We start from the raw sequence: 26,597 nt of genomic DNA, 5'->3' as shown, positions 1-26,597 counted from the left end.
AGGATCTCCCTAGAGGCAGCGGGGCCCGGCCCCGGCCCTCGGGCCACTGACGCGGCAGGCTCTGCCTCTCTCTCTCCGTTCCGGAGGCTGGCCATCTGAGGTGAGGGTGCCGGTGCCCTGTCCACGCTGCAGGCAGCTGCTTCCTCAGCGTGTCCTCGTGTGGCGGGACGGGGCACTCTCTGAGGGCGCCAGTCCTGTTGGGGGGCCCTGCCCTCGTGACTTTGTCCAACCCTAAGCACCTCCCAGAGGCCCACCTCCGCACGCCAGCCCGTTGGGATGAGGGTTTCAACATAGGGATTTGGGGGGCACGGCGTTCCGTCCATCCAGGGAGCATCTGCTGTGAGGGAGCCCCCACGTGAGGTGGGTGCCTCCTCCGTGTCACGGCCACGCCCCAGGCCCTCACGTGTCTAGTGAGGGCCCTGCTCGGCCGTGTGCACACAGGCCGCTCCCGCTCAGCCCAGGCCAGGACCCGTGACGGGACTAGTAGAGAAAACTGGGCGCCCCGTCCTGGGCCGGGTGCCCGCTCTGCTCACGGCGCTCTCCTCCCGTCAGGAGGCGAGCGGAAAAGTGAGGCGGGAGCCCCCACAGGGTGGTGAGTGTGGTGAAGCGCCGACAGTGTACCCGGGACAGAGGGTGCTCAGGGAGCCCAGAGAAGGCCGGTCTCGGGGTGGGGCAGGCGTGGTCAGTGTGGGCCGTGTTGCCAGGGGAGGGAGCCCTGCTCCTGGGCCGGCAGGGGTGTGGGGGGTACAGCAGGGGGGCTGCGGCCCTTCCTCCTGTCGAGCCCCTTCCCTGGCTGTGACCACGGGGTTCGGGCCCAGGGCGTGTGCCGCGGCCAACCTTCTCTTGACTTGGCTGCCATGCTCCTGGGCATGCCTGCCCGCACCCCCACCCACTCTCTGACATTCCGTCTCCCCCGTGCCCCAGCCGCGCCGTGTGGGCTCTGTCTGTGCACAGCCTGTACCGACAGCCTGAGAAGGTGCCAGGCCAGGCACGCTCCCACTGCCCATGAAAGCGCTGAGTGACCGTGGCCAACGCAGCAGGAGTTTGAGTTGGTTCTGGTACGAACAACAGTGTCTACTTCGAGCGAAGAGAGATACCCGGCTGATTTCGCACGGGTGCCTATTCGGGCCCGGCCCGCTCTGTGCGACGGGCAGTCGGCGCTCCTGGTCTCCTGTCAGATGCAGGGGAGGCCTGGCCTGCGAGTGTCTGGGGTTCCGCCCATCTGGTGTGCCCGGGGAAGGGAGGGCACCTCTTCTGCCGGGAGACAGCAGGTGGGGAGGAGCCTCGGCGTGTGCTGCGGGGACTGCCCTCTGCCCCACACAGGGCTTTCCTTGCCGGACTCGACGGCGGGTGTGCGCCTGCGTGTGGCGGCTTGGGCTTCGTGTGTGTGAACCCCGGGAATGGCCTGTCCTGTGGGCCCTGGGGAACAGCTGCCGTCCACTCTTCCTCTCGACGGTGACAGGAGAGCCCACGGCAGCTTGCTCACGGGCCCCTGACCCTCTCCAGCCAGGGAGAACGGGGCGGGGGCATCACCGTCCACACTTGGGGTTCCCAGTACTGATTGGGGTGGCCAGACCTGCGTGAGGTGGGGAGCTGCCGTGAGGGCGCAAGGTCGGGGTGGGGGGGGGGCGTTGGGCCCAGGCCCGGGGCTGGTCCTGCCGGGGCGACCGGCGCCACACCAGCCCTCCTGGTCCCTGTCGCTCACCTCCGTGTCAGCGGTCCCCTCGAAGGGCGGTAGGGAAAGTGAGGTGAGCCACCCACCTGGCGTGAGCCGCACAGTTGGCTGTGTTGACATCCAGGTCAGGAGCTCTGACTACGCAGTGACACCGCAAGCCCGGGGCTCCCGATGGCTCTGATGGGGGCTTCCGAGCGCTGCGTGCTGCAGAAGACAGCCCCCCGCCCAGGCTGGAGCTGGGGGGGGTGGGTTGCGGCTCTCAGCTGGGCGGTACCTTGGCTCCTGGGTGTCGCGGTTCGGGTCGGGCCCTGGCAGAACAGGCGGAGGCCCCCAGGAGGTGGCTGTAGTGGCTCCTCCCAGCCCTTTGCCTTGCCCGCCCGCTGTCCGAGGTCTGTGGCGGCTGCCCTGGATGGGGTCACCCTGCCTGTCTGGAAGCTGTGGCCCAGGAGAGGACAGATCCTGAGCTGGTAAGTCGCAGAAGTGTTCTGGGCCAGCATGCCCGGAGGTCCGGCAGGCCCGGGCGGTGGGCTCTCCTGGGCCTGTCTGTCACCGCGCATCTCAGCCAGGCCTGGCTGTGGTGAGAGGGACGTGGCCAGGCACGGAAGGGGCCTCCCCCGGCATGCACAGCATGGAGGAGACCCCAAGAAGCCTGAACGGGCAGAACAGGTTCAAGCGCAGAGGCTTGACGAGGCCCCAGGGCGTAGCCTGGGATAGTGGGTGCCATACTCTGGAGCCCATTGGGCAGCCTAGACTTGGTGGTGCTGGGCTCCTGCTCCAGGGCGTCTGGACTTGCTGACTGCATCTGCCTCTGCCCAGCCCTGCGGATGTGCTCTGTGGCTTGTGGCCTGAGTGGGCCGTGTACTGCCCCCCTCCCGCGTCATGCCCAGTACGTTGCCTGGATGGTGCCCGTTGCCGCTGACCACCCATTGAAGCCCAGACGGTGAATTCCAGGGGCCGCCGTGGGGGTCGGTATGTTGGGGAGGGTCAGGGTGGGTCTGGGGCTGTCGGAGAGGGAGGTAGGGAGAGGATAGTCACAGCGTCCTCACAGGTTTCTTGCATCTAATTTTTGGGGGTAAACACTTTGGGTAAAAAATTTTGGAGTGTGTCATTTTGATATACTTTTGCACGTACAGAAAAGTTGCAGACCTTGTATTGTTCGCCTCAGTTCACTGACTGCTTATGCTTTGCCCCATCGGCTGTATCATATTTCCCCTCTGTGTTCACATACGACCATTTGGGTGGAATTTGCAGACCTGGTGCCCCTTGACCGGGCGCTGCAGTGTGGTCCCTGAGATCCGGGAGGGCTGCCTGGAGGCAGAGCTGGTGTGCAGCCCCACGGCGGTTGGGGGTTGCATCTTTTCAGCATCCTTGAGGCTGGACCCGGCCCTCAGCCTCGCTCCGTCTTTCCTGACGCTGATGTTTTGGAGAGCGGAGGCCAGGTGCTTTGTGCAGCGTCCCCGGGCTCGGACGCCTCCTTGTGAGGAGACTCAGATCTGCCATTTCAGCAGCAATGTCACGGAAGTGCTGGGTGGCCTGGAGGACCTGGCGTCTGGCTGCCTGGTGCCGGGGGTGGGGGGGGGGGGGTGGGGGTGGTTTGGGTGACCTGACTGCCTGGCTGGCGGCCCGTGTGGGTCCTCAGGCGTTCGTGGGGAGGCGTTGGCCCTGCGTACGGCACCCTGCTCTCTGCTGGGCTTCACCCACGCATTCTAGACCCTTCGTGACTTTAACCCTGTGTCCTTTTGTACTGGCTGCATGGCATCCTACCAGGAAGCGCTGTCCCTTATCCCCCGTTGCTTGATGTATTTGTTCATCTGTTTATGCTAGCGTGGCGTCGGATTCGTACTGTATCTGATAGGCTGTAACCTGTCACCGTCGTGACTCGTCCGGCCCTCAGTCTGTGCCAGCCTGGGCTTCGGGGCCCCTTCTGTGGCCCGGGTCCTTTCCACACGGGGCGCCCCACGGAACTTTCGCTCTGCCAGCTCGGAACCAGCCGCCTGTCACAGAGCCTGGCTCCTCGTGGTGCAGTGGCTCTTGGCTGCCCTCAGTCCCCCACAGCCAAGGGTCTCGTGGGGCTGGGGTGACAGGGGCACATAGCAGGGCCGTTCCGGCTCGGGGTGTATTTCTTTGCCCCCCGGCCCCGTTGAGTGCGTGTGTGGACCCAGCACCCGGAATTCACGCCATACTGCCAGTTCCGGCCGGGCACGCTTCCTTCTGCCTTCCCCTGGGGCGTATCTGGGACTGTCCCCCATCGGGGACACCTGCTCAGTAGAGCTCGACGTCTGTGTCTAGTTCTTCTCGGCTGACATGGACGCCCGGGGTGGCGCACGAGGCCAAGTGTCCGGCTCTGAGCTTTGGCAAACGCCGCCCCTGTGCGGCTCGGCCCTCCTTCGACGTCGGGGTGTTCTGTCGCCCAGAGTGCTTCCGCGCTGTCCCCGTCGGCAACCCACACCCAGGAAGCCTGTCCCGCCTGTCCGCACCGTGGATTTGCAGACTCTCGAGGCTGGATCCGGAGCGCTCCAGCCTCCGACCCTGGCATCAGCACCACACAGCTCGTGGCCCAGGCCCTCCCGTTGCTCCCACCCCTGCTCGTCTGTGCTCCTCCCGGTGGACAGGTGAGTTATTCCCACTTCGGGACGGGAACCAAGGCAACCGACTCTTCTCCCCTGTCTCTCTGTAGACCCGTGTTCCCGTCTCCCCTCAGTGCGTGCCCGGGAGTGGGGCTGCGGGGACGCGGGAGGGTGTGTTTGACTCCACGTGAAACCGCCAAGCCTTCCCCAGAGCGGAGGTGTCCTTTCTGTCCCCATTACGGCACGCGGTGTTACGGTCTTTCTGATTTTCACATTTTCCGTGGCAGCATCTGGTTGTGGTTTAATTTGCATTTCCCTGACTTCCCACGATGTTGAGCACTTACTTGTGGTTTTACCTACGGCCGTTTGGGCTCCTTGGCCCATTTTTAAGTTGGTTTGTCCTTTGTTCTTGAGCTACGGGAGCACGTTTGTTTCCGGCTGTGTGTCTTCCCTGCCAGTTCAGGCTTCCCTGGTTGAATGTGGCCTTGTCTCCTGTCCTGGAGTCGGGCGGTGGGTGGTAGGGGGGCCCTCGGTCCTCTGGGGGTTGTGCCCCTGCGGCTGCCGTGCTGCCGGTCTCAGCCCCGAGTTCAGTGTGCGGAGTTAGGGACACCTCCCCCCGGGGGCTCTCACCCGGCCCTGGTCTCTGTCAGCATGGCTGTGCCCCGATTCCAGGAGCCTCCCGGGAGCCCTGGAGGCTGCGGTCTCCCTGGGGGACCTGGAGCTCCCCAGGGAAAGCCCGGCCTCTCAGGGCCCCACGCAGGGGAGGGTGGGCTCCCAAGTGGTGCTTGCACACAGGGCACCTTTTTTTTTTTTTAATTTTTTAATGTTTGTTTATTTTTGAGAGAGAGAGAGAGAGAGAGAGAGACAGAGAGAGCGAGCATGAGAGGCGGAGGGGCAGAGAGAGAAGGAGACACAGAATCCGAAGCAGGCTCCGGGCTCTGAGCTGTCAGCATGGAGCCCGACGCGGGGCTCGAACTCACAGAGTGCAAGATCATGACCCGAGCCGAAGCCGGAGGCTTAACTGACTGAGCCACCCAGGCGCCCCAGCGCACAGGGCACCTTTGCTGGACCGCACCCTCGGCCCTCACACACGTCCCTCTCCAGCCCGGGGCCCCGGCCTGGTCAGAGCACAGCCTTTCTTCCACGCACGGGGACACCCGTCCACTACCGCCTGTCCCACTGCCAGGCAAAGAAACGAGAGCGGGAAGTTTGGCCTGGGGATGACAGGCGCTGAGGCTCTGGCCAGAGACCAGGGCAGGGCCTCCCGTGGGCCCCAGGGCAGGACTCTGGGAGGGAGCCTTGGGGGTGACCCCCGGGCCCCGCCCGCTTCCCCATGCCGTGCTGAAGCAGGCCTCCTCCGGCAGGTTTTTTAGAATTTTATTTTATGAGAACAGGCGGTTACGGCTCCCCAAGTACCGTAAAAGTTAATGTGATGGCCTCCCTGCGCCTGTGCTCATTTTTATAATTTTTTATTTTATGAAACAGGACAGGGAGCTTAGTGACTTATTACTATTCATTTCGTTTCAATGCAGTAAATATTGATTCAGTTGGGGGTTTTCAATTTAAACCACTCGGCGATTATATAAAATATTACTGGCCTCTGAAATTATGCTTACCGATCCCTTCGGCTGCTCATTAAGGAAGGAGTGCAATTGTAGGTCCCTCTGCCTTCATCATTCTAATAAATGGGCTGAGGTGTGCTTCTGCTCGGGAGGTGCTGCAGAAACCGCTGGCGGGGGCCTGACAGCAAGGATGCAACTCTTAATTTGGAAGTCGGTTCAAAGCGCGCCTCGGTTATTTATTTATTTCTCTGTCTGTTTGAAGCACGCAGGCCTTTCAGCTGTCAGCAGCCCCGTGGCAGCAGGGCTGAGCACGTCCTCCGGAGGCCGGGACACCTGCCTGTGCCCCTCGGCACAGTGTGGGGCCGGGGGCGGGGGTGGGGGGGTAGGGCGGGGGTGGGGATGTGGGGTTGGCCCGGATGGGCGCTGAGGCCGGGACCCCGTCAAGGGACACCTCATCTCCCTCTGGAAGCTCATCCAGAGGAGGGGACCTTTTCCTAGTGAAACTGGTGCCCGGCCCCTCGCTGCAGAGCTGGGCCTGGGACGCAGGACCCTGAGGGGTGAGGAGAGGGCGTCTCGGTGCCTTCCTGCAGCCTGTGCTCACGGTCAAATACCTGCTCAGTGTCGGACAACACGTCGAAGCCTCCCCGTAGCCCCCGTGGCATCAGGCCCTCAGGACACCAGCACAGGCCAGCTGGTCCCTCTGGGTCTGTGGTCTGTTCACACGTTTGGTCCCTGTCCCTGCCTCTAAGATGGCCCCATGTGGTGATGGAGGACAGTGAGAGGGTCAGGAGTCCAGGTCTGCAGCCTCCAGGAGAGGCTGCGCTCGGCTGGGCCAGTACAGTGCCCCGTGGCCCCTGTGCCCCCCGGCAGGGGCGCCTCAGCCCTGTTCCAGGCTGCTTCCTCCTTGGCCCTGTTGGCGGTTGGCACGGGGGTTGGGGGGGGTGTTGGCATCAGTTGGAGGATGTTCACGTGGGGTGGGGCTGAACTGCCATATCCCTGTCAGTCTGAGCCTCTGCCCGTTCTCCTTAGTGGTCACGTGGCCCCTATGACCGATGTCCCGTTCCCCGCCCCCCGTCTCCCCCCCCTCCCCCGCTCCGGTGTTTGTGTCACCACTTGGGGCGTCGCTAGCCTTGGGGATTGCTGGTGTCCGGCCTGGGTCACAGACATCGTAGAAAGTATTTGTGGTGAGACCACGTCAGAGGTGGCTCCCGGGCTCTGTCTCTGGATGGCGTGGGCGGGGAGGGGCCCCAGAACAGGCCTGATGCAGAGGCCTCGTGGGATAGGAGGGTGGCAGACACCATGGCCCCCCGCACCCCTCCCCCCATCTGCTCTGTCTCGGGCTGGGACCTGCCTGTCATGCAGGGCTGGTCACCTCCTCTGGGCCCGTGGTGAGCTGGTCCCTGGTATCTATGTCCCAGAGGGCCATGCTGCTGGGTAGGAAGCCCAGGTGGAGCTGGGGCCACGGTTGGGGCAGTGGGGCACTCATACCAGCACGGCCTCTGTCATCGCCAGCCCCCTGGTCACACATCACGTGTGTGAGTGTGTCTCTGGTCTTCTAGCCTTGGCCACTCTGTCTTTGGTCTCTGCCCTTCCCCTGTCATCGCCTCCACGTGTCTGCGTCCCTCCCATCCCTCCTCTCTGTCCCTGCTTCTCCGTGGACACATTTGTCCCCGTCTTGCTCCCACTGCCTGGCACTCTTTGACTCTTACCATGGGGAGCTGCATCCTGGTACCTTGGCCATGCCGTGGGTTCCAGAAACAGGGAAGGTGGGCTTCCCAGTGAAGGAGGGAAGCCAGGACGAGTAGGTGTGCGGGGATTTCGGGCCTGCGTGCACACGGGGCTTGGCCGTGGCTGTGAGGCGGGTTCCAGCCCCTCTGGTGGCCCTCCTGCCTCCCCATCGCTGTGCCAGCCCTGACGGGTCCGCACTCTCCCCAGCTGTCTCCCACCCCCGACGTGCATGGGCCCTGGGCCATCTGCCCCTGGGTGGCCCTGTTGGCAGGCTCACTCCCCCTCGCCGGGGTCGGCCCGTGTTGCCTGCTGTAGCACACGCACTGTGTCTGGATCCGTGTGACACGCACGTCACGTGGCTGCTTTCCTCTCTGGAGACTGGCTTGAGTGGCCGAGTCCTGCCAGCAGCTCTGGGGGAAACGGTAGGAAAGGGGCTGGGCCGCAGGCCCCTCGCCCCCTTGGGAGCAGACCCTGAGGAGGACAGGACCCTCTGAGAGCTGCTGCTGCCATGGCTAGCCCACAAGCCATGCTGTGGCCTCCTGTGGGCCAGCAGTAACCACATCGGCCAGGTGTGTTTCATGACAACATGAGACCGTCCCTTGGTCTGCTGGAGGGAAGCTTCATTCTGAAAACAGCAGGACCGTTGGGAGGGGAGCCTAAGAAGGTCCTGGCAGGTATCTCCCCATGGAACCTGGGGAAGATTGTCCTCAGGTTGTGCCTGGGCCCCTCGGCCACGCCTTGCCAGCACCGCGGGCCCTCGTGTGACAGCACTGGTGACCCTGATGTCCCTGCAGATGAGGAGCAGAGGAAGCTGAAAATACTGCCTCTGACAGGAAGAAATAAAACGCCCTTGTCATCCAGTGGTACCTGGGTGCCTTACACAGTCCAACACCGTTTTAAATATCACTTTCATCCTGGTTTTAGAGGCGGTAGTAAAGCGTCACTCGCATAATCAATATCATATTCAACTCTTTGCATATATCAACTCTTCAGCCTGCTCTTACCCCAAAATATGGCTCCCCTCTCGGGGCTGGGCCAGGGCCTGTGGAGACGGCGAGGGAGACACTGCTCCAGGGGCTGGGGGGCACAGGAGAGTGGGTTCCTGTGTCAGCCGAGGTGTCGGGGCTCACAGCCACTGAGGACCATGGCCAGAGAGCTCCTATAAGCACGTGCTGGCCTAGGCGGCCCGGCTGCCACCGCATCCCAGGGCCGCACTGTGGCACCCACCGGTTCTCTGGGGGGAGGGAGGCTCCTGTGGGGTGCAGGACAGGGCCAGGTGTCTTACCCATGCCAGGGCTCTGGCAGTTAGCCTCACCTCTGCCTCCCTGCTCCCCACCTACCTTCCCCACTTCCCTCCCCCACCCCCACCAGTGGCACGGGGCATTGTCCTTAGGCATGGGACTCCGTGAGCCCCTCCTCTACTGCCCTTCCTTCGGGGGCCTTCCCTCGCCCTTCTGGGCTAGGACCAGGGTCTGCGTTGCTGAGGCAGGATACAGCCCATCCATCGCCCATCCCCTCCTCCACTCCCACCCGGCACCCTCTTAAGGCTGTCCGAGGGTCTCTCTGCCACCACACGTGCAGACTGGGAACTGGGAACGGCTCAGGGGTCCTGGGGATGTCTGAGAGGTGTTCTGTTTGGGTGGATGGGGGCCGCAGCTGCAGAGACCTCCTTGTGCTGGGACAGGCGCAGTGACCCCTGCGGGCCCTTTCTCCAGCTGCCCCCCCCAACCCCCCGGCAGGGTGACCACCATGGCCAGGGGGAGCCCTGACCCCAGCTTGTGCTGAGCCTGGCTCAGGGCCCGCACCTCTGGTGCCCCTATCTGAGAGCCAGCGGGCAGGTGCAGGGTGGTTTTATTTTCCTCTGACTTTCCTCGAAGTCAGCAAGGTTTCCCTGGCTGCCCCGCCCACTCCCCAGAGTAAGGAGCCCCGGTTTAATTTGCGGTTAGATGTCTGTTAAGATTGCGTCCACTTCCCAAGTCAGCACTTAATTGGCAAGGCACTTGATTTAACAGCGTGGGAGCCTCCACCGGAAAAATGGCTTGAATAAATCACCGCCTGACGCCAGAAAATAGATATAATCTCAGCATTAACTACATTAATAGTAGCAGGAGCCGAATTAAGAAAGCCATAAAGCATAGGCGGGGGAGCATAAATTATGGCCCCAGCTCTGTCCCCTAGGCGGGCCTCTCTCTTCTGGGGGCGGGGCAGGCCGAGAGCCGGTGGGTCTCGCCCGGCCCCGCCCTGCCGGCCCCGCCCCCCCCTCCCCCTCCCCACCCCGACTGCGGTGGGCGGGGCCGGGCCCGAAGGCTTAGCGCCCCCTTTGCCCCCCGCCCCTCCCCCCCGCGGGTGCTCTGAAGCATTCCGCACGTTGCATATACACGCACACCCCTCCCCCTCCCCTGTCCCCAGCTCCTACTTCGGTTCGGGTCTGGCCAAGTGCTTTGCACCTGGAACGTCCTCTGTCTAAGGCTGTACCGCCAGGTGCTAGCGCCTGTCATCCACACAGTGCTAGAACAGGGAGTGGGCGCGACTCGGGCCGGTGCCAGACTCAGCTCCCACCTGACTCACGACCCCCGCTGCCTCCACGTCCTCCCTGCGACACGTGGCCTTTGCCCTCTGGTCTGCAGACTGGAAGGCTACTTGGAGGAGTGGACATTTGTCTTGCTGGCCAGGTGGACACACCTGGATCACCAGCTGGGCACCCTTCAGGCCCGGCAGCTGCAATTCCCGCTGTCCTTGTTCTTCTGCCCGCCAGGCTTAGGCTGGTTGGGGGGGGGGGCCTGCAGCGCCCCCACGGGCCTTCTCCCACCCTTCTCTGCCGGAGCGCCCACCCGCTGCCAGAGGCTTTTCGACTGTACCGGAGGAGAAAGCTGTCCGATGTTAATTTCAGTTTTATTTGTATTCTTTGTCAAGTTCAACATTTCAGATGTTTACCGTTCATTTGCCTCTGGCCTGTTTCTAACAGGTTTGCAAGACTCTTTGAGTGCTCAGGCTGTCACCCCTGTTTTATAGACGGTCCGTCGTTTCTCAGTTTGAATTCTGCCTTCCAGTTTTGTTCATGAGGATTTTTAACAGATGTTTTTGCTTTTCCGTGTACTTAAATCCGCCAGTCTCTTCAGATTTAGCCTGTTGATTTGTGTAGAACAGGCTTCCCCACCTAAGATTATACAAGTTCAGTTATATTTTCTTCTAGTGCTAGGGTTTCAGATTTTACACTTAAAGCTTTAACCTACCTGGAATTTATTCGGGAATATGCTGTAAGATTAAGGTTCAAATTTAATTGTGTTTAATGGCTATCTGGTTGTCTCAGGACCATTAAATATCAGACTTTTCTGTTATTTAAAAATGACGCCTTTATTGTGTGGAAATGCTTGTTCCTAAACTTGGCTTTCTGCACAGATCTCTCTCTTTAATTTTCCCTTGCGAAACGTTCGTGGTTTGTTTGTTCGGTGGTCAGTTCTGTGGACTTCTGTCCTGTGTACCCACCACTCAGGTCAGGTCTCCCACCCCGGCCCACACGCTACCCCCCCCCCCCCCCCCCGCCCCCTCGGCCTGAATTGTCAGGCCACGCTAGCCCTGCCTCCGAGTTCTCGAGCCCCGGGGGAACGGAGTCACACGGTACGTGCTGCTTGGTGTCCGGCCGCATTTGCTCATGTTCGTTATGGCCTGAGTGACCCCACGTGTGGCTGTGTGTGGAGCTGGGGCCTTACAGAGGTCATTGAGGTTAAATGAAGTCAATGGGGCGGGACTCTCATTTGACAGGATTGGCGTCCTTCTCAGGAGAGGAAGAGCCACCGGGGCTCTCCCTGCAGACTTACAGAGGACTTGGGGACAAGGTGGCCTGTCAGCAGCCAACCATGCTGGCTCCTTGATCTTGGACCGTAAGAAAATAACTGAGAGAAATCGATTTCTGTTGTGTACGTCGCCCCGTCTGTGGCTTGAGACCCCGTCGTTCCCGGGCCCAGACGCGTCCCCGTGGGTAGCAGTAGCTTGTTCTCCGTCCAGGCGTGTGGACGCACCACGGTGCGGTCACTGTGCTTTCAGTGGGTCATTCTAGCCTTGCTGGGCGTGTCGCCGAATAGCTCGGAACCCTCGTTTCCTTGGACTTGCTGCCTCAGAGGGTGGGGGTGCTGTGCGGTCGTAGTAAGGCCGCTGCCCCGCAGGGGCTGTCCTGGTCGGCACAAGAGCCCCCCAGCCTCACCAGCACCTCCTGGGCCCTGTCCTCCCCTTTGTGGCCACGCTGGTGGACCGTGCTGGTCTCTCACGGAAGTCTTAATTCGTGCGTCCTGGTGACTTACAACGTCGAGCATCTGTCCCACCTTAATGTCCGCTGTTGTGCCCCTTTGTGAAGTGTCCCTTGGAGCCCTTTGTGCCCCTTTTTATTGATCTGCTGGAGTTCTTTACATATTATGGATCGTTTCTCAGATCTTCTCATGGTCTGGGGCTTGTGTTTTAACCGTGTCTGATTTATCAGTCTTTTTCTTTTATGAGCAGTGGTCTTGTGTCCTGTGTAAGAAATATTTGCCTACCCCAATGCCATGTTTTCTTCTAGAAGTGTGACTAGTTTACCTGTGATTCTTCTTGAAGTAACTTCTACTTGTGATCTAAGGTAGGGGTCACGGTTCCTTTGTGTCCCCACAGAGACATATTTATTGAAATGAGCCCTCGGCTGTGCCAGAGTCCAGGGGACCGGAGACCGTGCCGTCTCTGGACTCCGCGTCCTTACGACTAACCTTCCTTGCCTTCATCACTCCTAAATGTTTGTTCCTCCAGATGAACTTGAGAAACCTAAGCTCAGTTTCTCAGCCTTCCCCAGCCAATCAGCCTCCAAAGCAGCAGAGTTGCATTTAATTTGTTTTTAGGTTTATTTATTTATTGGGGCGCCTGGGTGGCTCAGTTGCTCAAGCGTCCGACTTCGGCTCAGGTCATGATCTCACGGTTCATGAGTTCCAGCCCCACATCGGGCTCTTCTCTCACAGTGTGGACCCTGCTTGAGATTTCTTTCTCTCTCCCCCTCATTCTCTCTTCCTCCCCACCCAAAATAAATAAACTTCTTGTTTTTGAAATTTTTTGCTTATTTATTTTTGCGAGAGACAGAGTGAGCACACACGTGGGAGAGGCAAGAGAGAGAGGGATAGAGGGGATCCGAAAAGGGCTGCCCACTGCCGGCAGGGTGCCCTGCATTTCATTCTCCTAGCCCACCCACCGCGCAGGAACCCCGCCCACCGCGCGGGAACCCCGCCCACCGCGCGGGAACCCCGCCCACCGGCGGGAACCCCCGGCCCGCTGGGCTGCTTGCTCATCCCACCTGTTCGAAGTACTGCCAGCGGGATGTTCTAGGGCTTCTGCACTGCCTCTGGGCACACCTGCTGGGGTTGCCCCCATGTTTAAGTGTGTTGCTTTCTTTCGTATGCTCCAGCCTGCTCTTGCGGGGGTCTTGGAAGGCTGTGCCTCTCCCGCAGTCCCCCCGAAGGCAACTCCCTGTTCGCCTTCTGGCTCTCGAGCGTTGGCTGTTGAGCTCGTGAGCCTTTTCCTGGTGTTTGTGTGGTGTCTGCGTGGCCCGCTGAAGACACCGGCCCCTTTCCAGGGGAGCCAGGCTGCACTTGCTCCGTGATCGCCTCTGGTTGGGGGGGGCGGGGGGGGGAGGGAGGCCCCTGGCTCTTCCACCCCCTCAGTCCATGAGTCCCCTCAGGTGGACACGAGGGCTCCACGACGGTCAGGGCTCCTGGCATTCTGTGTGGGTCTCGCTATGTTTTCACTTTGTCACGTGCGTCTGGCGTGGGCTGCCCCCTGGCATCCCTCAGCCCAGCTGTGTCCAGATGCTAGGGCCCCTTCATGACACATGCAAGCGTGAATGCCCTAGGGGGCCACCCGCGAGGGGCGGGGGTGGCTCATGTGTGAGACCAGGGGTGAGGAGGGAGTGCTGTTCCAGGTGGAAGGTGCTGGAGGCGAGGAGCACAAGCTTGGGGGTGGAGCTTGCAGGGGGGATGTGGAGCACGGGTGGGGGTTCAGCCTGGATGTGACTGTCCCTGTGGGTGTCCTCAGTCCTGCACTGCGGTCAGGAGGGTGGTGGACAAGACGGGCCAGGTGGCTCAGGCCGGGTTCCCTTAGGAGCTGTCAGCCAAGGAGCCAGTGAGCCAGTGAGCAGTTCTGGGGGCTGGGGTAATGGTCAGCCTGAACTGCACATGCCCAGCGAACAGGGCGGGGGGCAGGGGGGCAAGAGAGAGACGGTGAAGGGGCAGGTGGAGAGAGAGGTGCGGGGGGTAGACAAGGGAACAGAGAAAGGGCCGGCCCTGCCCCTCACCGCTGTCACGGCCCAAAGCGGGCCTGGGCCGACGACCTCGCTGGTCCAGGGCCCTGCCCCCGCCCCCAGCCTGGGCGCCCGCCCTCTGCCCCTGGAGCTGGACTCTGCTCCAGAATAGGGCCACTGAGGCCCAATGCCTGGTTTTTGTAGCTAACGTACAAAACGCCAATAGCTTCAGCTGAAATGGATTTTTAAAAGTGTCATTTTATGGAGAATTTTACTTTCCATCTTGTTGTTTATTAGGCTCTTAAAGGGAAAGCTTGTAATGCATCCATTGATCGAAATACCAATTGAATAGATGTGAGCGCATAAAACAGTCCCGGCCCCTCGTAATGGAGCCGCGGCATTTGTAACGGAGGCAGCACAATTAGCACTGCCCACCGGCACGCCGCTGGCCAGGGGCGCCCTGAATCACTACCGTCCGTTACTGGGGAGACACGGACAGGGGGTTCCTCAGAGCAGCAGCACCTCAGTGATGAAGCCCTCAGGTCAGCCCCCTGCCCGTACCCCCACCCACCCTCCGATTCCACCCAGGCCTCAGCCTCCACCCCGGACCGGCCCCTCCCCACCGGACAAGGCTGCCGCTCCCCCGCCCCAGGTCACATAGCGCCGCCCCCCCCCCCCAGCTCCCCCCCAGGCCCCTGGCCCCTTGTCTGCTGCGGGATGTGGCCCGAGGACATGTTACGAGGTCAGCGCGCAGAGCCCCCGCCTAGGCACGGAGCCCCAGCCCTGACTCACCGGGATTGGGGGTCCCTGGAGCTGGCCGTGGGCCACATCGCCCTGGGGGGGCCTGTTGTGTGGCTGGAGGAGGATCTTAGGAGACCAAGGTTGCCACGGTGGTCATGAGGCCTGTGCCATCTGCCAGGTCCCTGGCACTGAGCCCTGTTTCTGAGACTCCTGCCTCTGGCCTGCATTTCGGCCCAGCCTCTCACCTCCCACCCTGCCGGTCCTGCCTGGGCCCCTCACCTGAGACACTGTCCCCCTCCCCCTCAGAAGTCTCCCCATAGACCGCCCAGCATTGGCAGCCCCCCCCCCCCGCCCCCTGCCCTGGCTCCGGGCCGGGCACACGTGTGAGCGGGGCGCTGGGTGCCGCTCTGGGGGCAGAGTGGGCCGCGGCCGGGTGGGGGGCAGGCCCCTTGCAGGCCCGTGTGGGCGCCCCCAAGCCCCCCGAGCCGAGCTGAGGTGGCGCCCGTCAGCGTTTCCGTGGAAAGCCCACTTAAGCACTTTGCAGCCTGTCACGGTGGCGGCTGAGCCTGACCTACTTGGGATTCGCTGTGCAGAGCCGCCTCCCCCGGGCACTGCTTCTGCTGACGGCGCACTCCCTGCTCGCCTCGAAGCTTCGCAGAACCGTGCTCCATTTCCTGAAAAATGCTTCCCCGGTTGTTTTCTCTGCTCCCCAGCCCGCCTGCCCGCCTCCTGCTTGGTCACCACTGGCTTGGAAGGCCTGACCTAGAGAGGCCGCCGGGTCCTCGGCCACGCACTGACCCTGCCCCAGCCAGCAGGGGTCGGAGGTTGAGTTCCGGCCAGGAGCCTGGTGGAGCCCCTCTGCTGGCACCCGCGCCCACGCTCCTGTGTGTGGTCACCTCGGCCCTCTGCCTCCCCCAGCTCTGCCCAGCCGGCCCCGGACAGTGGCCACAGCCTCCTGCACTGCACCCACCCGCCGTGCTCACGCCCGATGGTCTTTCCAAAGGTCCGCGCTCCCGTGTGCTCTCGCCCCCGCCCCCGCCCCCACCCCCAGCAGCACCGCCTGTGCGTTCGGGCCCCTTTGTTCTCAGGGAGCCCCTGCTGCCCGTTCTCCCTGCCCGACTCTTACCTGAACCGACCCCAAGAGGGCCACGGTGCGGGGGACCCCAGGCGGCACCCAGCCCCTCCCTCCTGGTGTACCTGTGCCCAGGTCAGGGGCACCGTGGTGAGCAGGGCCCGGTGCGCCAAGCTGTGATAGAGCACTGTATGGGGCTGCCGGCCCGTGACAGCAGGCCGTGGGGGATCGGACAGGCTCCCTGAGGTCCTGACCTCTGAGCTTGGTCTCAGGGATGGCCCGGAGAACAGGCCTAGAGGCCCATGCAAGGAGGGGCCACAGTGCCTTCCAGGAAGCAGAAGTGTCCAGTGTGTCTGGAGTCCTGGCTGGTGGAGGGGGGGGTCTGCGAGCCCAGCTGGCAGGGTCTCCTGACGGAGCTCCCCATGAGGAGAGCGGGGGCCGCTGCAGCGGGTCAGGGGAGTGGGGGCAGGACTTGGTCAAACGTGCTGTTTTCAAACCAGCTGGCGGGGACAGGGGGGTGCAGGGACCCCAACAGGGAGCTCTGAGTCAGGGTGGGGACCCGGCCTGCATCTGGGGGGTGAGAGAGCAGACCAGCTCAGGTGAGGCGGGTCCCTCGGTGACTGCGGTCACTGGCTGGGTGAGGGTCCCCAGGGAGGGGAGGGGTCTGTGTGGAAGGTGGGGGGCAGTCTATGGGGCCATCCCGACTCCAGGAGCCCTTGCTGAGGGAGGCGGGAAGAACCCACCGGCAAAAATGCCTCCGCGGGCCTGACAGCGTTCACTGCGGGCAGGTGGCCACCGGTTCCCGCCAGTGACTTTCCATCCAGGTGTGCGGCCTCCGGTCCTGCACACGGATCTGTGCCCAGCCTTTGTGTGGCCCGTTGGCCTGGCTCTGTCCCCCAGTCTGGTGGGCTCACGTGGGCTGTGACGTGTGGTTTCCTTGGGGAAACCTGAGGACTGCCGGGAGCCTGAGTGGGGGCTGGGGTCCCCTCAGCTGCAAGGTGGCTGTGCGGGGCAGCCTGAGATGGTATTTGTTGAAAGGTGCCTTTGGGTCTGGTGGGGAGGCTCCTAGTTTGGGACGTGCGCTGTCCCGGGCTTCTTGGAGGTTGGGACCACCCCACCCCTGCCCCTCATCCACTTGCACCTGAGCCTGCCCCTGGCCTCCCTGGCCTCACCGGCTGTATCCTCAGCCCCGGGTCTGGGGGCGGGGGAGCCGGGTGCGCCAGGGCCTCAGGAGGGCGGGCAGGGTCCTTGTGCTCACGTGTTTAGGAGCCTGTGTGCCTGTCCGCCCCTCACGTGCACGCGCTCGCTGGAAGACACCATGAGTGGGCCCGTCTCCACAGACCCAGCGGGCAGAGGCGCCCGCATACGGTGTTGGGGGCTGCGTGGACCCGTTGTAGGCAGTGTCCACAGGAGATGCCCAGAGGGTGGGGAGTGTGGCGTCCAGGGTCAGGAGATGGGCGAGCACCGTCCTCCCTGGCTTCTCGGGAGAGCGGCCCTCTCTCTGGCCCAGACCCTGCCGTCCCTCCTCTCGGGCGCCCCCGGGGGGTGGCCTCCGTGGCCTCAGGCTGGAACTTGCCAGCTGCTCCCCAGGCAGCTTTTCTTTTTAAACCTACTTCTGTGGTGTGTGTGTCTGTCTCCCCGTTACCACTGCTTTTCATTTAAAATGTTATCTCCCCCCACCCGTTCCTCGTGCCCCCCGGGGGGGGGGGGCGACGGGGCCCAGCCCTCACCCTGGTGTAGTCAAGGTTATGGTGATAAATCCTGGGGCATTGTCACTTCTATTCGGAGTAAATTGGCTGGCCGCTTTCGGGCTGAAGGAAAGATAATTTGCTGTAGTATTTCAAATGGATTAGAAATGGATTTGAAGGGAAAGTTCATGCCTCCCATTACAAAGGCGAGAAAGAGGACTATCTTAAGGCACGGTTCCCTCCCTGGCCTTCATTATCCACGCTTAATACCTTTCCTATTTTCCAGCGTTAATGAAATTTCCTGGCGGCGTGGGCCTGCCGGACGGATGGGAGAAGCCTTTAGATCTGAGGCTCCTGTTGTAGAAAAGGAATTACAGGGCCCGTGCCGCGAGGGCAGGCGCGTTCTCCGGGTCCTTGGCCCGGCTATTATCTCATTAATTTTATCCCCTCTTCTCAATACAGTTGGTTTCCAAAGGCTGTCCTCTCCATTAGGGTAACAATTTACTGGAGTGCCGTGACACCCAGGCACTGAACAGCTACAAGGCAGCCCCTGCCCGCCCGGCGCCTGCCTGGCCACAGGTCCCAAGTCATCGAGTGGAACCAGCCGGGGTGAGGGAGGGGGTCCCGTGCAGCTGCAGGCTGGGCTGTGTGCGGGCAGGTGGGCCTTCCCCAGCCCAGGCCAGCCCTCCCCGAGTTCTGTGGCTGCGTCCACCTCCTCCAAACAGTCCTGTGGCACCATGGGGCTCCTGCGTGGGCCCCTGGAGACGGTGGGCCCCGGGGCTGTTTGTGGGGGCGGCCCCGCACCCTGGGCCGTGCGCCCACCTGTGCGTAGACCATCCACTCTGAGCCAGGGCGTGAGAACCGAGCTGCTAGGCCTGCAGCCCTGCCAGGTGGCCCGTGGTCGTCCCATAATTGCCATTCAGACCCAGGGGCGTAGTTTTTTGGGGGGAGAGGAGACCGATCTCTCAGTCTTGGTCCTCCATAAGAATAAGTGTGGGAATAATCAGCGATGTGTGAGGTATGCCTTGTAGCCAAGAAAAACCACGGAGGGCACTTCTCCCAAGCAGGGCGTTGGGTGTGTCCAGTGCCTAGCCGGAGCTAGCACTAGCTAGCTAGGAAGCTAGCTAGCAGGCTAGGCTCCTCCTACCCAGGAGCGTGTCCCTGGGTCCCACTCTCAGGGGGAGCCGTTAACCCCCAGACTGAGGCTCTTCTGTGTACAGAGCTGAGGGATGGGCCTGGATGGGACCACCATCGGGGCCGGAACACAGTCTATCCTGAAGCTTCTAGCTCCTTCTAAACTGAGAGCCTGCCAAGCCTCCCCCTCCACAGGTCCCTGCCTGGGCCTGGTCCCTGTCTGTGGCTTCACCTGTGTGACTGCCCCAAGGAGTGGTGGGGTGTCCCTCGGCCAGGGACACGTGCCTGGGGGTGAGCTCCCTCAACCCCTCGAAGGGCTGGGTTTCTGGGGCATCCGGGGAGGGGGGTGGATCCTGAGGTGCCGGGCCCAGGGAAGGGGGTGAGGCACGTGTCTGCCTGCCCACCTGTCCCTCATGATTTGTGGCGTCCTGTGGTGTGGATGGGGTGCAGGTATGGTGGCGGCCCAGGAGAGGAGGGTCTGTGCCCCGAGGCAAGAGGCAGCTGAGAGTGGTGCCCTTATTCTGGTAAGCGACAGCTGTGCCATCTCGCTGCGCAGCCTGCTGGGCCGTCTGGGGTCTGGCCCTGAGGGCTGAGTGTGCTGCGTGCCCGGGCTGGGCTTACTGCCGGCGCACTCGAGCCCCGGGGCTGCAGAGCGGAGGCTTCCCAGCTGCCCCTCCCAGTGGTGACACCGCTGAGGGTTCTGGACGTCGTGGGGCTGGGGGCCAGGGCTGTTGGCGGCCCGTTGGCCTGTGGCTGAGCCAGCTGTGGTGGCCACTCGCCCTGGGCTCAGCTCTCAGTCGTGGGGTTAGGACTCAGGCCAAGCTGTGCCCTGTGCACAATGACCCCGGCGCCCGCGGAGGGTCCGGAGCCACCTCTGAGCTCACAGCGTTCTGCGGCAGGTGCGGGCACACGGGATGGACCTGCCCGGCCCCACCCTCCTCATACCTCGGCCTGGCCTCTGAGCCGGCCAAGGGGACAGGCAGGTACTCACTGGACACATCGATACCCCGAGACCAGGGTGGGTAGAGCTGGGGACCCAGGGTCTGAGGAAAGCCTGGAGGTCTGTCTTCTCCCCCCAGAGGACACCCCCCACCCTGCCCTCTTTCTGCCAAGATATACCCTGTGCAGGGACAGCTGGGGCCTGTAGGGCACGCATGGCATGAGCCATTCCGGCCGCGGTCCCTTGGCGGGACTTTTTCCCAAGATTGGTGTCTGCGAACTTGAGTTTTAATTAAGGGAAACTGGGTTAAGTGCCGTCGGGCTGCGGTGTCCTCGGCCCTCGCTGCCTGGCCTGTCCTCACACTGAAGCTGTGGGTCTCCTGAGCTCGGCTCGCTTGCGCACAGGATCCGTCTAACGTGTCCTCAGAGGCTTTGGCTGGCGAGAATCACCACCGAGTTGCAAAGAGACCAAGGCCCAGGGGGCCACGTGGTGAGGGTGGCGTCAACCCCCCAGCCGCGATGCCACCACCCCTCCACCAGCCTGGGTGCCGCCCGGAGGCCCCGCCCCGCCCTGCCCCGCCCGGAAAGGGAGCTGCAGGGCCGTGGGGTGAGGACGAGAGGACGTTGGAGAACCCGAAGGGAAGGCGCCATGGCGCTGCTCTGGGCCTGCTCACCAGGTCCCCGCTGCCGGTGGTGGTGGTGGTGGTGGTGGTGCCCACGGCCAGGCCCACCCTCCTCACGCCCTGCCCTCCTGCTGCTGGCAGGCACCGGCACTCACAGCCCCAGATTTGCCAGCGGGGTGCAGTGTGGACGCTCGGTGGTAATAACATTATGAGCAGAGTCTGAGCTAATATGGAATTAAGGTCAATTTGCATAAACAAATTGCTGCTGAAATGTGTCCTGAGGGGGAAAGGCCCCACACCCTTCTGGAGTCATGAAGCTGGCTAGTCTCCATGCCGGGCGCCCTGGGTGGGAGGCCCTTGTCCCCTCATTTGGGTGGCAGCCTGCCCGTGTGACCCCTGGGGGGGGCGGGGAGCGGGTGGGCCAGAACAGCCTGGGGGCCTGCGGCCGCCGCCCACCGCAGCTGTGGTGTCTGCAGGGGAATGTCTCCCTAAGTGGGGGCATCCAGGGCCTCCTCCCGATCCACTCCGCCCTTGGCTTCCCCGGGGGGTGCCGGTTTCTGGCAGGACGGGGCCCAGGACCCTGTGGGAGGAGAGTTTGGAGGGAAGGAGTGGGCAGGTGACCACCAGGGCCATCCAGGCCCTGGTCTGCCTTCCCTGCCCGGGTCATCCACTCAGCGAGTCCCGCAGGCTGTCCCACACCCCTTCCAGCATCTCCCGTCTTTCCCCCACATGGCTTGCCTGCGTGGGGGTCTGTGAGGGTCTCGATGCTGGGCTTTCGTGTAGTGGATAGAGGGGCGGGGCAGGACTGGTCGTGGGGCCTGCTGACCCCAAAGCACCTGCTGTCCCAAAGGCCAGGCTGACGTGGGCTGGAGCAGCATCTGGGGGAAGATGTTCCCAGGCAGTGGTGACGGCCACCAGTCTTGGTGTGGACCTCAGGAGCCTTCCCCCCGCAGTGGACCTCCCTCAAGAGACGCTGTCAGAAGGCCAGGGCCTGGACAGTCACGTGCAGCGCTATACATGATGGAGGGGGAGACTTGTCCCCTACCTGTGCCCCTTCAGCCTGGCTGAGTGGGGTTGGGGACAGTGGGTGACGGACTGCGGGCAGCTGGGGCCGGACCGACTGGGCATTTCTCTGTCTCTGCAGGTCTCTGGTGCTGAATCGCCTGCGCCCCACCGCCGGGGGTGGGAAAGCACAGGCCAGCCCCCCTCGGTGGAGGAACAAAGGCTACCGCTGCATCGGAGGGGTCCTTTACAAGGTGTCGGCCAACAAGCTCTCCAAGACCTCCGGCCGGCCTGGTGGCGATGGCGCCACCAGGCCCCTCCCGCGCACAGGTGAGGCTCCTTGGAGGTGGGGGCCAGGAAGCCTTTGGGCCTGGCTCCTGACTCCCCACCACGCGTCGTCCATCGTGGGCGGCTGCTGCGGCTCACCCGTGACCCCATGCTCCCAGGGAGCCGATCCCCGTGAGCGCTTCCCGAATGGGCCACGGCCCAGGCCAGGAGTTCATTTTCCCCTTCAGTGCTTGCCGGGCCCCCATAGCCGTCCCTGTCGGAGCCGACGGGGCAGCCGGAGCAGCCCGGGCACGGATGGGGAGGCCTCTCGGCCCCCACGTCCCCTGGGGAAGCCCCCGCGTGCACTGCCTCTCGCTCGGCCGAGCGGGCCCTGATTTTCCACGTTTTGCTCCTGGACAAAGGAGATGAGCCAGGTATGGTGAACACGGTCCTGGCGGGCGAACACCTGGGGCCACGGCGCCCCGTAATCTCATTGGCAATGCCTCCCGCTGTGTCTGGAGGCAGCCGCCGCCGCCACCACGCATGCCCCCGCGGCCTGGGGAAACAGGCCGAGGAGAAGGAAATGCTTTGGATTCGCTTATTATACAAATTAACTAGAAAATATTTTGGTTTCAGTCCAATTTTACCCCCATCCTTTTCTGTCAAGAAAAAAAGGGTGAGGTTGCAGGCAGTGTGGGGCCTGCAGAGACCCAGCTGCTCCCGGCCCCCACCCCCCAAAGAGGCCTGGACCAGGGGCGAGGCGGGCGTTGGGACCATCTGTAGCTTGGGGGCCCTTCCTGGAAGCCCTGCCCGGCTGTGTCCCCAGGGCCTCTGTACGTGGGACTAGGGGGTGGGCGGCGAGTGCACTGGGCTGCCCAGGAGAGGCACTGGGGGGCCCGAAGGCCACGGCTCTGCTCTCTCTGCCTCAGTTTCCCCATCCCTTTCTCAAGGGATTGGGCCGTGTGATCTGAGGGCCTTTCCACCTTGGCCTCAGCTAGCTGCCCAGTGGAGGAGCAGGTACAGAGCCTTGGCTGGGCCTCCTTTGGGGACTCAGGCCCCAGGGCTTGCCACTGTGGGTGAGCAGACGGCCCCCTCCCCCTCAGCCAGCCCATGGCATCCGTGCTCATGGTCTGTGAGGCCCCACACGTGGCCGCCGGTCCTTCTCTGGGCTGTCCCTCCCGGGCTGCTGTGTGGGGTGGACGGAGCCACAGAGGGCTGCTGGGCAACCTTTCTGCGGAGTGATGTTCTGTCGGGCCCAAGCGGTAAGGCCCGTTCTGCTGACATTTCCTCAGCACCCTCACCTCCTGTCGGCCCCGGTGATGCCGGGGGCTGCTTATTCACACCGGGTGTGAGGGACTCCTCCCTGGCCCGACCAGACATCATCATTGGCCGTCCTGGCATTCACACTGTCTACAGCAGGGACCCGAAGTGGGTTGTGGTTTGGGGCTGCGTGTGGGCCGCTCCACGTGGGCCCTGACCTCAGGCGGGCTGGTGGGCCTTTGGGGGTGGGGCCGCACCCACCACCCGGCCCCTCGAGTCCATGGTGGGAGGAGGGGCATCTGGAGGCAGAGAGGAAGAGGCGGGTCTGTGCCGCGTGGCTGCCGCTTGAGGGAGGGAGCAAGAGAGGTGAGCCAGAGCTCCCGGGAGACCCCGGGCCGCCCGCCGCCTTGGGGTGGGAGAGCAGAGAGCAGAAGGGGCTGTGGGGCTCCCCCTCCCTTCCCGGCATAGGCCGCACCACACCTGAGCAGACGGCTGTCCTGCGTCGTCTCACTGCGGAAGGCGCCTCGCTGAGCCCATGCCCCTGCAGGTGCACAGCCACACAGCATTCCAGTCTCCTCGGGACACAGAGCGGGACAGAGCTACGGCCTCACCGCACCGGGTGTCCCGGCCGCCTGGCCTCGGGCCATAAAGAGAGGACGCAGGCCTCAGGGTGCAGGCAGGGTCCCGGGAGCCCCCCCCCCCACCCCAACTTCAGGGCAGGCGGGGGCCGGAGGCGGGACTTGGAACGCAGACCACTGGGTGGCGTGTCCCGGGTGTGAGGCAGAGCTGGAGCCAGAACCCACCGAGGACCCCCCCCGCCACCCCCCCCCCCACCGCCTCCAGCTCCAGCCACCCGGACCCCCGACCGCCTGCTGTGGAGAAGGTAGGCCGCCCCCAGCTGCAGGAGCTCCCACTGGCCAGTGGCCTGCTTAGACGAATAATAATCAAAGAAAGAAATCTCTTCCTTTCTGTCAGCAGAACTCTGACCCCGGCAGGGAGGTAGCCCGCCCCCCGTCCTGACTCTGGCTCCCAGCTGCTGGGCCTCTCTGGGACAGTGTTGGCCCCTGGTTGGGGTCCCCCGAGCCACGGGGAAGGTGGAGGGCACCCTCCTCCCCCTGAGCCCAGTGACCACGGACTTCCCTCCCGCTTCTCAGGCCTGCCCACCCGCAGGGCCCAGCCCCGGGGGCCTCTCCTTGTGTGGTTTGGCCCCCGACCTGGGTGCACCCGGGTGTGGGCTGCGGCTCGTGCTCCACCAGGCCTGGCGTACGTCGCGGACCCAAGAGCCCGCTGGTCCCTGCCGTGGAGCAGAGGCCCCAAGTGTGTCTGCCAGAGCCACCTCCCCCGGCCTAGGCTGCGGGGCCGGCCCCCAGCTCCCCGAGGGAGGCAGACTGGGGTAGGCACCCCTGGGCAGGTTATCCAGTCATTTGTGACCTGCTGACCCCGCCCTGTGCTGAGAGGGCACAAGAGAGGGCTGGGAGCCACGCACCCAAGGCCCCACCCCGCTGCCTGCCTTCCTTCCGGATGCCTCTTCCTGGGGCCCCCTCCTCCGAGGGCCACGATTTCCTGGGAATGGCCGGGCCAGCCGGGGCACCGCGGGGCTGCAGAAGCCGGCTGTGCCGCCCGGCCGCTCCCTCTGACCCCAGAGCCCCTGCCTGGGCTCGCTGGCCTGTGAAGGGTGAGGCGCTGCCCGGTGGGGGCTGGCAGGGGTGGGGCCGCGATGCCAAGCTCGCCGGGTCTATTTTGGGAAGATCCCCGGGCAGCGCAGCTCTCGGAAGGCTGGGCACCGCCTGCTCCGCGGTTGCCGACGGTTTTCAGCCGAACCCTGCAGCGCCCGCAGCACCTGCACCTCGCGGCCTCTTTTCCAGCAGCTGCTTTATGCGCATGTTTTAGCACCGCTCGCTCGGGGTTTGAACGGTGCCTCCCGCTGCGAGCCCCACACTGGTATCTTTTTAAGAGCAAACCACGGAAAGGGGAGTAAACCTGTCCCTTCCCCGCCCCGCCCCCTCAGACACCAGGCCTGACGGGCAGACACATGTTGACCGTGGGCCCTGGCAGGAGCAGATGGCGCCACAGAGGCCGGCAGCCTGGGTGGCAGCCCGGGAAGCCGCGCTCCCGGCAGCGATCAGGTTGCACTCCGTCATCCCCGGGGCGGGCAGGTGTGCGAGCACCCCGTGCCACCTGGACTGGCCTCCAGCCGGTACCCCGGGACCTGCATCCCCAGCTGGGGAGCCGGGACTCCGCTGTGGCCCCGGGCCGCCCAGCTCCTCTCCGCCCTGCTCCCCACTCCCCGCTCTGGAACCGGCCCCGTTCCCGTCTCGGCCAGCCCCTGGGCCTGGGCCCCTGGGCCAGGCAGTTCCTTCTCAGTGGGGGTCTCACCACGCAGCCCTGGAGCCACCCCGCTTCAGCTTGAGGGGACCGAGGCCCAGAGAGTGGCAGACACTGGTCAGGGGACGGTGGCCCAGAGAGGGCACATGGAGTGTTTGTGTGGAGTGTCCACTGAGTGGTTAGGGCTTGGCAGCAGGCTAGATGTGGAAGGGGGTGCCTGAAGGTCCAGCCCGGGGGCCGCATGCAGTGTCAGAATGCTTGCGTGACCGGGTCTGGAACTCTGGACGGGACTGAGCCGAGCGGGTCCTGGCACCGATCGTCCTGGGGAGGCCGAGGGAGGGGCCTCTGGGTGGCTGGAGGGCCACCTGCCCAGGCCTCCCAGGCAGCTCCGATGGGGGCGGCTCAGAGCCAGACAGCTTGGGGACATCCCTTTTTAAGCCTGGGATGCTTTGTCATTGCCTCAGGTCCCTAGAATTTCTGAGTGATGTCACTTCTGCCTCTCGCCACCGGATCCATTTCAGCAGCTGCCTGTGGGAAATGGAATCTGGTCTGGGAAGGTTCACATGTGTGTTTGAGGAATATCTGAGCGGTCTTGGGCCCACCCTGGTCCTGGGGGGCAGTGACCTCATCCACAAAAGGGAAGCAGGGGGCTGTATGTCAGTCTGCACTCCTGCCCTCTGCCTGCACAGGACAGACATTGCCCACCTGCCCCTTGTCCCCTGGCTTTGAGCATCCTGTCACGTGCTCCCTTCTCGTCACCACCGTTCACAGCTCCCCTTTGGGCCACAGTCAGTGACCTCAGAGAGGACTTGACGGCTCTTTGCACTTAAGGTTTGGGGGAGTGAGCACCCGCCATGGCCCACAAAGGCCTCCGGGCTGGATGTGCTTGTCCGGGGCCTGTGTAGGCCCAGGTCGGCACGTACGTCCCTGTAGAGCCTGGGAGTGAGGACGTCAGGCTTTGTGGCCACGTACTTACTATTATATTTTCATTTAACCCTTTAAATTCATAAGAATCGTTAGTGGCTACCGTGAAGCCAGGTGGAATTTCTGGACCCCACTCAGGTCTCATAGCCCCAGGCCCTGCCCCCGGCAGAGGAAGGTAGTAGGGAGGCCCCCAGCACCTAGGCTTTCCTGGGACCACCTGACTTGAGGTGAGGCCGCTGCTCAGTAGCCAGTGTCACCTGGAGCCGTGCTGCCAGATCTGGTCCCTGTACGGCCCCCTGCCCCCCCCCCCGTCCCCGCACGGGGTGGGCGTTGGTCCGGCAGTGTCCCAGGAGGGCAGGCAGTCTCCCCTGGGGGGCAGCAGTGCCTGAGCCGAGAGTGGGGCCCAGGGGGAGCTGCGCCCAGCAGGTTGGTGGGGAGCGGGAGAGCCAGCTGCCCACGGGCCTGACGTGACCCGGCCTCTTGCCCCACAGGCCGGTTGGACCCTGCCAGCAGCTGCAGCCGCTCCCTGGCCAGGTACGTCCCTCAGGGTTGGGCTCGGGGCTCACGGGATGGGGGTGAAGGGGTCCCCCGGACCCCGGGCTCACGCACCTCCGCCCTGTCCACAGCCGGGCCGTGCAACGCAGCCTGGCCATCGTCCGGCAGGCGAGGCAGCGGCGGCGGAAGCAGCAGCAGGAATACTGCATGTACTACAACCGCTTCGGCAGGTGCAACCACGGCGAGCACTGTCCCTACATCCACGACCCCGACAAGGTGGCCGTGTGCACCAGGTGAGCCTCTGGGGCGGGCGCCGCAGGGGTCCCTGCCCACGCCAGCCCCTCT

General features: G+C 63.5%; 1 protein-coding gene and 1 long non-coding RNA gene across 3 annotated transcripts in view; one reads left to right on the top strand and one right to left on the bottom strand.

Moving 5' to 3' along the window:
* ZC3H3 (zinc finger CCCH-type containing 3) overlaps positions 1-26,597 on the top strand; it is an 88,252-nt gene that overhangs the window by 39,937 nt on the left and 21,718 nt on the right. For both annotated transcript variants that reach the window (XM_023248773.2, XM_023248772.2), the window contains exons 5-7: positions 21,124-21,311; positions 26,249-26,291; positions 26,384-26,545. In XM_023248773.2, the coding sequence (XP_023104541.1) occupies positions 21,124-21,311; positions 26,249-26,291; positions 26,384-26,545 (393 nt within the window). The remainder of the gene's footprint in view (positions 1-21,123; positions 21,312-26,248; positions 26,292-26,383; positions 26,546-26,597) is intronic.
* LOC111558595 lies at positions 19,521-23,305 on the bottom strand. Its single transcript, XR_006592217.1, has 3 exons — positions 22,550-23,305; positions 20,031-20,857; positions 19,521-19,792 (listed from the first exon to the last, which is right to left on the bottom strand). It is a non-coding gene; the product is annotated as an uncharacterized LOC111558595 (long non-coding RNA).

The sequence above is a fragment of the Felis catus genome, chromosome F2, assembly GCF_018350175.1.
Source record: "Felis catus isolate Fca126 chromosome F2, F.catus_Fca126_mat1.0, whole genome shotgun sequence".
Lineage (NCBI taxonomy): Eukaryota > Metazoa > Chordata > Mammalia > Carnivora > Felidae > Felis > Felis catus.
The sequence above is the reverse complement of the archived record's forward strand: the minus strand, read 5'-3'. Positions and strand labels throughout refer to the sequence as shown.